This window comes from Coccomyxa subellipsoidea (assembly GCF_000258705.1).
Source record: "Coccomyxa subellipsoidea C-169, whole genome shotgun sequence".
NCBI lineage: Eukaryota > Viridiplantae > Chlorophyta > Trebouxiophyceae > Coccomyxaceae > Coccomyxa > Coccomyxa subellipsoidea.
This window is the reverse complement of record NW_005178019.1, coordinates 605,750-615,200: the sequence shown is the minus strand read 5'-3', so window position 1 is coordinate 615,200 and position 9,451 is coordinate 605,750. Positions and strand designations below refer to the sequence as shown.

Below are 9,451 nucleotides of genomic sequence, written 5' to 3'. Positions count from 1 at the left end.
GCAGCAGAATCTCCTTACAAAATACAAAGAATGTTATTTGGAACCCCCACAAGCCGAGGCAGCTAGCTCCACTCTCTGGCTATACCATCTCCCCCTTTAAATGCACAGGCAAATCAAGAGAGTGTAATTTTGGATAAATACACACCAATATTGCATACTCTGGTCCACTGTTGTCTCCAATCGCCACATTCTGCAATTCTGCAAAATTTTAGGGGCCTCTAACTGGCGCGCCCAGTCGCAGCCAGACCCAACAATGTACTGGCCATCATTTACTGCACTTAGAAATGAAGTCACTAAGTTTAGTGATAAAGCAATGAAGCATGCATCCTTATTCCTAGCCCATCGTTTCCTTTTTTCAAGAGCCTGATTCAAGAGAACCACAGCCATTCTGACCCATGCAAGGCTTCAGACTTCAGCTGGAATCCCCCGTTTCAAACCTGAATAAAACCTTCAGGCATGCAGTACCAAAACCATGCATCAGGGTACCCAATGCAAGCATGGCAAGGAAGAGAGACAAGTTTAACCTCGTCTTCTAAGCTAGCTCAAGCACATATTCACACAGCGACAAAAGTACAAGCCAGTGCGCTGTGCTGCAACAGAGCGAGTAACCCCACTCGTACTAATTCCAGCTCAGCGCTGATCCATCAGATACAAAATTCCCAAGTCCTTCAATCCATCTGTGTCATTCTCGGGCGCTGTAAACAAGGTGCCTCAGGGCAAAGGCCCATTTTGCAATCATTTTTCAGCTTTCTGTGATATTGAGTCGCCAATCCCATCTGGGCCCCCCAGTTTCTTTAATCAGCCTTCCACCCCAGCCTTTAAGCTGCAGTTAAAGGCTGCAGGACGTACGTTAACTCTTGGCAGGAAAAGTATGCAATGATAGTAGATATAATCCCATCTGGGCCCAACACAACCCCTCAACATGCAGCAGTGTGCCTAGAACAGGTATTTGAAAACTACCCCTTCATATGACAGAAAGATCCCTCACCCCACTATTCATCTACCAATATCGTGATTTCATCGTCCACACAACTCCTGGCTCGATTCGCGAGTAATGTGGCTCATGCGCAGCAGCAACAGATGCTGTGACAGCAGTTTCCAGCAATCACATGCATCTGCAGTGCCAGCCTTCTCACCCAGGAGAAAGCACCCAAACCCAGATAAAACACTATTGTCCTTGCTGCATATTCCCTGACTCCACCCACGGCTTAGAAAACAGCAAAGCAAGATGCTACGACAAGGAGCAAAACAGATAAGGATGTGGCACCGGGTGGCTCATTTTATACCCAGCACAGATCTTCTAGGCCTGCCAGCAAGGCAAACCTGACAAGGAACCACCCAGCACAAAGCAAGACAGCCATTGTACAGGCGTGCTCCTCCCAGATGTTAATTTAAAAGGTGGAAAAAAAACAACATGCAGGCCCTTTGCAAAACGATCTTGAACTCCACTGTTCTGTTCCGCAGGGATTCAGCATGTTAGCAGCTGCTTCTCCACCTTTCTCTGGCTTCAGAGAGCTTCACAAGCGGGAGATCAGTCAGGTCAAGGTCCCTTTGCAAAGGGGAGGAAAGATACAAAAAGGTATTGGCTGCATCTCCTGCGCGGCACATGACACCGGCAACATTCCCTCTCCCCTAAACACTAAATTGACACGCTCTTCCACAAGCCATTCTTTACTCTGCCATGCAAGTGCGGAGCCTCTTGAATCTTTGCCAGAGCCAAGGTGCTGCGCACAGGACAGCGCCGCATTGATGTATTTTGATCAGCAAATTACCACAGCAGCAGAGCTGTGATTATGGCAAAGCCCCGCGCCCTGATCTGGAGTGTACAGCTCGTGCCCGTGGCCTGGCCGTTTTTCATTTCTGAATTTATTTTCGAAGTGCCTCGACGCGGATTCGAAAAGGGCGCCCTCAGTTGGCCTGGATGAGGGCTGTCAGAACCGCCATCCGCCGCTGCTGCTCCAGGGAGAGCTCTGCCTTGAGCTGCTGGTTCATCTGCTGGGCCTGCATCACACAACATGCACACAGCTTTTTAAGAGCACCTTCTAGAGGATTGACAGACAATTTGCTGCTGCCTTCTGCATTGACTGGTATACACGGTACTTTCCAGATAGAAATGGTGGGTCCGTTCAGCAGGATAAGGGGCGATAATTGCCAAATGGGAGGCCACACTACATACAGCTTTTCTCCTAACATTGCTGCGCCATTTATTGCCCAGTCAGCCCCGGCCGGCATAGTGGGCAATAAGGCATGCAGGCCAGTCGCAGGAAGAGATGCAGGTAAAAGCACGGATAGTGCACGGTCCTGAGAACTGGTCTGGTAATATGCTGGGGTGCAGATGGGTGAAAGGCGTTGCACAGAGCCAGTCTGCAATCAAGAGCGGTGCATGCTGTGAAGAGGGGATGACTTGCTGGGAGAATTACTCATAGTTACCTTCTTCAATTCCAGCAGCAATGCTTCCTTGGAGAGAGCGTCCACGTTCACTGCTGGCAAGTCCGTTTCTTCCCCTGTAGCTGCAAGCGACCCTGTATGAGAAGGGGCTGCACTGGAAAGGAATAGGTGAAAATCCCACAACATAGAGCTTGGTTACATAGCGAGCTCTATTAGGCCTGTGGACATGCTCCCTGAAAGCGGACATTGAATTTGCACGGCTTGGGCAGGGCATGAAGGTCAGCCAAGGTCAGAGTTAGAGTAGGCTTTGAGAATGATGCCTCACCTGAAGTGTCGGAGATCACTACAGATTTGTTCCCAAAACTTGCCGCAGAGCACAGGGTGCGCAAGCGATCCGGCGTGAAGTTCACCTGTTCGAGCCACCAATTGATCGAGCCTGAGTCTTTGATAAATTCCCGCCGATACTGAATATCAAGAAGAACCGGGCAGATAAAGTGGGTGATAATGTGCGAGCAATATGTTCTGCCAGGCGCGCACGAATGTGCTGGACACTGTGAACTAATGCTGATTGGGCATGGCAGGCGATCGCCGCACCTCTCGCATGGTGAAGTCGATCGCCTTGCCGGGTCTTGCAGTCACATCGGCTCCATTGGGAGGAGGCGATGCCTTCAGTACGCCCTTGGAGACGAGGATTGCCAGTGCCTTCTCCGCAGCAGCGTGTTCGGCGGACTTTTTCGATCGGGACCACGCTGTGAACGTCGTCTCCTCAAAGCCACCCAGGGGAGTATGTACGGCTGGGATCGTCAGAGTGCATGTGAAACTGGGCAGTGCGGGTGGTCGGGGCCCGCTCTCTATAGAGAAGATAGGGATGCCGGCTTCGGAGTGTTTCTGATAGAATTGATGTAGGGCAGATTTTGGGTAAAGTGGCCCATAGTAATTAGAGACAGCCATTTTGGAGTGCTGCAGAACTGGAAAGACTTACAGAGAGACTTGGGCATCACGAGCTGGAATGCCCGCCTTGTGAAATTCCAGGCGGGACAAAAACCCCCTTCTCGACACCTCATAACCCTCTCAAAACCCTCACCTTATAACCCTCTCAAACCGATTGTGGGGTCACATTCAGGATTGGATGATTCACGTTGGAGCCAAATATATCGACGATTTCCATCCATCAGCGCGCTGTATTAATGCATAATATTCGTCGTACTTGTTGGGAGAAGAGAGGGTTGAATCAGTCAGCAAATTTGCCCAGGATGGGAGATCCGATGTATTTTCATCCCATGGCACATGCATGATGATGTAGTGCATGGCAAGCTATTGCTGGGATAGTGGCTTCCAACATCGAGCAAGTCTTAATATGGATGTTTTTTGCGGTGAATGCAATTCAGGGAGCAACAAAAAAAGGTTGAATTAGGTGCAATGTTGACACGTGCAAGCATATCAATCGCACGTGCAGACGTTGCCCTGACCCCAGTTCGATCAGGAGCGGGACCGTGGTTTCTTGGCGCCCAGTGCAAAGCCTGTGCCACAGCAGTCCTACTCTGGTGCTGCAAGTTGCAATTAACAATTGTGAGCCCCGATCACACCTAACAGAAGAGCCTAAGCGGTCATAGGCTTCGCGTTTAGGATAGGGTAGAATTGCCGCTCACAGGCTGTGTTCCAAAGCGATGCTTTTATCGCCCACCCATCGGTGCAATTTCGCGTAAATCTCACTGTAAGACGCCTTTATTCAGCATAAATTATTCCGAGAATATGTAACCTGTGCCCGCCACCTTCTTCTGTAAATGTAAGGCAAGGTGAGAATCCCACAAATTAGACGTAATCCGCGATCGTAGAAGGTCTCGGATATCCAACACGTAGCAAACTAACTTCACATTGTGATTAACCGCAGGTTGCGGATCCAGACCGAAGACAAACAAGTGCTTGAAGAAGCCTTGCAATGGCCACAGAAACAATTTTTGCACAGCCGACTTTAATAGAGGATGCTGACACCTGGTGGGCAAAGAAGACACTAATGCAGGTACTGCTGCTCCCCAACAATGTCGCTTAGCATCAGAATGTGATTCTTCTACTGGGGTGTATCTTCTGCACTCTGCCAACTTCTTCAGGTTCTTTAGTGTTCCACCACTTACCATGGATTGGCTGCCTCTTCGGCTTTGCAAGGGCTCATAATCTAGCGCAATTCAAGACTCCTTCCTCCTTGTGTACCAATTGCTGTGTTGGCATCTTCCTACAAATGCTCAGCTGTGATCTGGGCTGCGTCAGGTCTTGCAGGAGAACGCTCAGCTGCGAGAGAGGCTGGCCAAGACGAAGGCAGCGCTGTCCTACAGTGAGGCCCTGCTGAGCAGCGGGGAGGTCCCACAGCCACCGCTGGCGTCAGTCCCCCCTGCGGTGGCGGCCAGCGCGGCTGCGCGGCGGCCGGCAGACTCCCCAGCCCAGCCAGAGAAGCGCCAAAAGATTTGCTGACATGCTGTGGCGTCCTTCATCAGTTGCCAAAAAGTTAAACTATCCTTTAGTCATCCCTGCGTGGAGAGGCGAGGGAGGTCGCCCTTTCATGCAATAAATTTGATAGCCTGACGTGTCTCCCTGCCTAAGCTGGGGGCCTGCATGGATGTGCTGTCCATGGATCAGCACATAAATGTCTTGCTGGTTTTCAGCAGCCACCTGGCCTCACTTTTCAGGGTTTTAGGTTGACACATTTTCAATGGCACAGCAGAATCCTCATGAGGTGAAACAACTGGTAGTCTGCTGAGCACAACACCGCAGTTCATGGACAGCAGGCGTCAGAAACAGAAAGACATAGTAGCGAGTGTGCGTGCATTGCACTTGCCAACCAGCGTGCTCGCTGTTGAAGCCATAGTATTCCTCCTCAGTGATTGATGTTTCAAGGCACACGCTGCTGCCTTGTGTGACGTGTCAGCGGACTGTGCGTTGGAGTCCTGGCTGGGCTTTTGCCAGAGTCCAGCAGGTCTACTTGAACTTGATGGTATATTTGCTGCATTGCATCCATACCATAAGCTGCTTGCCCCCAAATGCACAGCAATTGGTGCGCATTACTGAGGATTCCTAGACATGCGATTGGCACCTCTGTCAAGTTGCTCGGATTAAGTCACCTGTGATAGGAGTGAGTCACCTGCGCCTGTGTGTGTGGTGAAGTTCAGCTAAGGCAACACTGGTTGCTGGTGTGTCTGGGCCTGATATTTACCGCTGAGGCGGCGGCATGTGCCGGCATGTGCTCATATTGGAATCTGAGTTTGAATTGCCGACTCTTGGGGCTTGTACCCATGTGCTGAGGCATGTGCTGGCACCACCATTGTCTCGAATAGGCTGTGTGATGAGATAAAATCCCCCAGCAACGATCTGACTCCTCATGTTTTGGAGGGCTGGTTCAATCCTGCTTGTTATAATCATTGAATGGCCTGCCGCTAGGTGGGCGGCATTGATTTTAATGAGTCGTGCCAGAATTGCATTTGGCAGTGCATAAGCTTGTAAATCTATTGTTACATAAGTGCAAAGCCCAAATGGGAGCCAGCTGCTAGCAAAGCGCTATGATTGCTTGCCGCTGAGTCTGAATGCCCATGACTTTTCAGGGTGCCTGGTGTGTGCAACTTGCCACTTGCTTAAAGCCACTTGGAAAGATGCTCATGTTATTTCCATTCTGCTATGGGAGGATGTTTCACGCTATTGCTGGACTGCTTTCAAGCTCCAGGGGTTCTGCTGTGATTGTTTGGATTCAAATGCAAGTGTCAGATCTGCAGACAGCACCAGTACCTCCGATGAGTCATCAACTGTCACCCCATCTGCCTTCACTTGGTTGTGCCAGATTAGGTGCCATCTGCCACGCTGTCAGATGGCACAATTAAAATACATAATGGGTATTGTGCTCAGCAACATTCTTTCAGGCAATCAAAGAGTCTTGCTGAAGGATGGTGAGTGCGGATGCTCAACTCAAATTCTATTTTCAAACGCATAATTATGTCATCAAGCTTGCAGCACTCACACAACCTTGTGCTTGATCAAGCCGCAGGAGGAAATTCACTGCCCGATACCTGCTTATCATCTTTGAATTCAAATCAAAATCAGAACGTTGTCGTCTATCAGTACCTCATGGGTTCACTTTCGATGCCTCAATTGCTGCACTTGTCCCCTCAAATTGAAGTACCCATTCATGCCCCTTGCCTCCATTGCTGCGCTTATCCCTTTCACTTCTACTTGAAGTACCCGTTCATGCCTTGGGGGTAGAAAGTGCCGGGCTGCGTGGCGTTCCCTCCATACACAATCGCCAGCACCTCATACGGTGTGCGAGAGAATGCCAGTCCCTGGCCATCTTGGGGTACCAGGTTTGCAAAGGGGTATGCTGTGGTTCGGCCGTCGGCCGGAGGAACCACAATTCCCTGGTCCTTGCCGTTACCGGCCTTGCCGCGCAGGTTGGAGAACCCCTGCACAGGGCAGAAGTTGCGCTGCTCAGATGCATGACCTTTGTGTGGCTTGAAAATGAACTTTTGGCCCAGTAGCAGATAAGCTGGGAATGCAGGCGCAGTACTGAGCTAATTAAGCTTGGTAATGTGGAGTCAACCCCTGTCTGTGGGGTCAAGGCAGGCAGGCAGGCTGAGGCAGCCCTGTCGTAGAAGCAGCGCCAAAGCATTGGACCAAAGCTGCAGGCTTGCACTCGCGACTTCCTGGCTTTCAAAGCACGTGCTGGCAAGCTTGAGAGTCAGCGTTTCTTTACCAGTTGACTGCAAGGACATCAGGTGATCAATGCCAGGGCGGCGAGGGACATGACTGACCTGGACAAAGTCCCACACGCGGATGTTATAGGGAGTGACCATGTCGGAGCCCTTCTGGTACAGCAGGGTCCGCAGAATGGCTGCATGGTATGCCTCCACAGGGGCAATGCCAGCAATCGTGTTGAGCACTGACTTTGAAACCAGCAGGGGAGTTGCGCCATGGAATGCAGTGACTCCAACGTCCTCAAACAAAAAAGCACCTGCCATGTCACACAGCAGCAGAGTGAGCAAGCCACAATGTGCTAGCACAGCATGCATGCTGTGATTCCTCTCAGCTAATTAGCTCAGTACTGCGCCTGCATTCCCAGCTTATCTGCAAATGGGCCGAAAGTTCATATTCAAACCACACTCTTTTAAATCGAGCTGATATATCAGGCAGTTCCCAAAGGGGTAATAAAACTTTTGTTAGGCCAATGTGCAGCATTGCATGCATGAGTGGCATGCAGGTGCACCTAAGAGGAAATTGATGTCACTGTTGTAGGGGAAGAAGCCGTCAACGTTAAGCGCAGCTTTGCCTAGGCTGGTGAAGGAAACGCCGATATCCATTTTTGGGCAGGGTACCGCGTCATTGCCCAGCAACTCCCGAAGGTCAGTTACCTGCACACAGAATTATGTCGAGTAAAGCACGTTTCATGCACATGGGGTCAACCACATTCCAGCTTTCCTGGCACAATATGCTCCTGCACTTCAGGAAACGTTCAACGAGTCACAGTCGAGTTTAAGACAACATCAGGAGCTCACATGGTTGATTTCATCGTCAGCAAGCTCAGTTGCTATCTTGAGCAAGTCTGGGCTCAGGTTGGCCTTAAGCCCTCCGACTGATCCCGGACCACTCCCCAAGGTACTACTATTCAGACCATATCCATAGACGGCGTTAGAGTAGTACTCAGCCTCCAGGCACTCCAAATTCAGGGCGAAATTCAGGATGTCGTTGTCCGTTTGGGCGACAGCTGTGCCGGCAAATAAGACGGCTACACAGGCGGCGAAGCCCATGGAAAGCCTTAAGACCATCATATCCAACAGTGTTATGGTCTAATTGTATTAATGTGCGTGGAACCACCTACACAGACAGCAGCAGCCCTGAAGATGGATACAAGGTTACTCGATAGGTCGATAGGCCCTTCTACTGCAATAAAGGTTGCGCTGTCGTTGTAGATATGTTCAAAGTGGCGTGAGAGTAGAAAAAAATGGATAATCAAGACAGTTTCGCGCCCACGACCCTTCTGATCTCTGACCCAGTTCTTCTGGCAAGAGGTGCCGACCCAAGTCAATCTGGGCCGCTTTACTGATGATGCTCTCATACAGCACAATCTAGAAGTCACTTTGTCACAAAGAACCGATTTTATTTTGTTACCTGGGGCCAAATAATCAGGCGCCGGTTTTGAAGTTCCGCAGTGATGTCCACTGATCTGCACTAGCTTCAAGCAGGTAGTAATGGATCACAGCGAAGCTCAGATGAAAGAGGAACTCGTATCTTAGTGTCTTTGGATGCTCAAAGCCTGCTTTCGAGAACCCAGTGTCTAAATATTCTACGATTTTTTATAGATCGATGCGTCAGGATGGCGCAGCTCACCCGGAAGCTACAAACCAGATGGCGTTCCTGACCGTGATTTGAGCAGCAACTTGAAAGGCATGCAGATGAACATAATTGCCAGAGGGCGATAATGCCCCGTGCAGAGAGCGAAGCAATTCACCAGTCAGTAGTCCAGGGTGCCTGAGTGTGATCTAGCTAGGCGCAGCCGCTTATAAAATGCGCATCGCATCATGATGGCTGCACGTGTTTCTAAGCGGTACTTAGTAGCTAGGCCGGTATCGTTACTCTTCCGTTCTCAGAAACATATAACCTATAAAGATAACTTCTCTTGAAGAGAATATGACATTCTCTTATGAACTCAATTAAGCTTATAAAAACCTGCTTCAAGCAAGCAAGCAAGAGTTTCTCAAGAAAAGAAGCTCCTGCCAAACGGCAAGGTGCGTCTACAGACAAGCTGCAGGTGGATGCTGCCACACGTTCTGCCACTTGATGGACTCGCCAGATCTCAAGCAAGACCCAATCACCGGTCACTGACTTGGCAAGCGGCAGTGCTCAATTCTTATACCGCCCGATGGTGCCAATGGATGCATGCAGATGTGCATGACTATATTTTGATCCTGCATGCGCATGCCCTCAGTGGTCAAATAGGGCTCGGAAACTTCAGAGTATTGTTGGTTGACTCCAAATGCATGGATATGCTCTTTCGGTCGCCTGTTAGGCGTTTGGCTCGCCGCGGGAGACA

At 50.1% G+C, this 9,451-nt stretch overlaps 4 protein-coding genes across 4 annotated transcripts; 1 reads left to right on the top strand and 3 right to left on the bottom strand.

Annotated features, from left to right (window-relative positions):
* On the bottom strand, positions 1-1,542 carry COCSUDRAFT_34560 (hypothetical protein). The gene has a single exon (XM_005642888.1). The coding sequence runs from the start codon at positions 385-387 to the stop codon at positions 97-99; it is 291 nt and encodes a 96-aa protein (XP_005642945.1). The 5' UTR covers positions 388-1,542; the 3' UTR covers positions 1-96.
* A 131-nt stretch (positions 1,543-1,673) lies between these two features.
* On the bottom strand, positions 1,674-3,339 carry COCSUDRAFT_68326 (hypothetical protein; the record flags this gene model as incomplete). The annotated part of the gene is made up of 5 exons (XM_005642887.1): positions 1,674-2,001; positions 2,431-2,504; positions 2,714-2,798; positions 2,983-3,153; positions 3,334-3,339. The coding sequence occupies 5 exons, from the start codon at positions 3,337-3,339 to the stop codon at positions 1,909-1,911; spliced, it is 429 nt and encodes a 142-aa protein (XP_005642944.1). The 3' UTR covers positions 1,674-1,908.
* A 1,009-nt stretch (positions 3,340-4,348) lies between these two features.
* On the top strand, positions 4,349-5,907 carry COCSUDRAFT_68325 (hypothetical protein). Its single transcript, XM_005642886.1, has 2 exons — positions 4,349-4,408; positions 4,654-5,907. Exons 1-2 carry the CDS (start codon positions 4,403-4,405, stop codon positions 4,852-4,854), a joined length of 207 nt encoding a protein of 68 aa, XP_005642943.1. The 5' UTR covers positions 4,349-4,402; the 3' UTR covers positions 4,855-5,907.
* A 216-nt stretch (positions 5,908-6,123) lies between these two features.
* Positions 6,124-8,695, bottom strand: COCSUDRAFT_54965 (hypothetical protein). The gene is made up of 5 exons (XM_005642885.1): positions 8,530-8,695; positions 7,917-8,235; positions 7,628-7,772; positions 7,176-7,375; positions 6,124-6,827 (listed from the first exon to the last, which is right to left on the bottom strand). Exons 2-5 carry the CDS (start codon positions 8,187-8,189, stop codon positions 6,597-6,599), a joined length of 849 nt encoding a protein of 282 aa, XP_005642942.1. The 5' UTR covers positions 8,190-8,235; positions 8,530-8,695; the 3' UTR covers positions 6,124-6,596.
* Positions 8,696-9,451: the final 756 nt, after the last annotated feature.

Bases quoted from the DNA above. Each gene is read 5' to 3' on its own strand.
- COCSUDRAFT_54965 (XM_005642885.1), bottom strand. From the start codon at position 8,189: ATGATGGTCTTAAGGCTTTCCATGGGCTTCGCCGCCTGTGTAGCCGTC. The intron at 7,376-7,627 runs GTGCACCTGCAT...GTGACATGGCAG, and splicing joins TGACATCAATTTCCTCTTAG to GTGCTTTTTTGTTTGAGGAC. The intron at 6,828-7,175 runs GTCAGTCATGTC...TGCCCTGTGCAG, and splicing joins GCGTGTGGGACTTTGTCCAG to GGGTTCTCCAACCTGCGCGG.
- COCSUDRAFT_34560 (XM_005642888.1), bottom strand. From the start codon at position 387: ATGGCTGTGGTTCTCTTGAATCAGGCTCTTGAAAAAAGGAAACGATGG.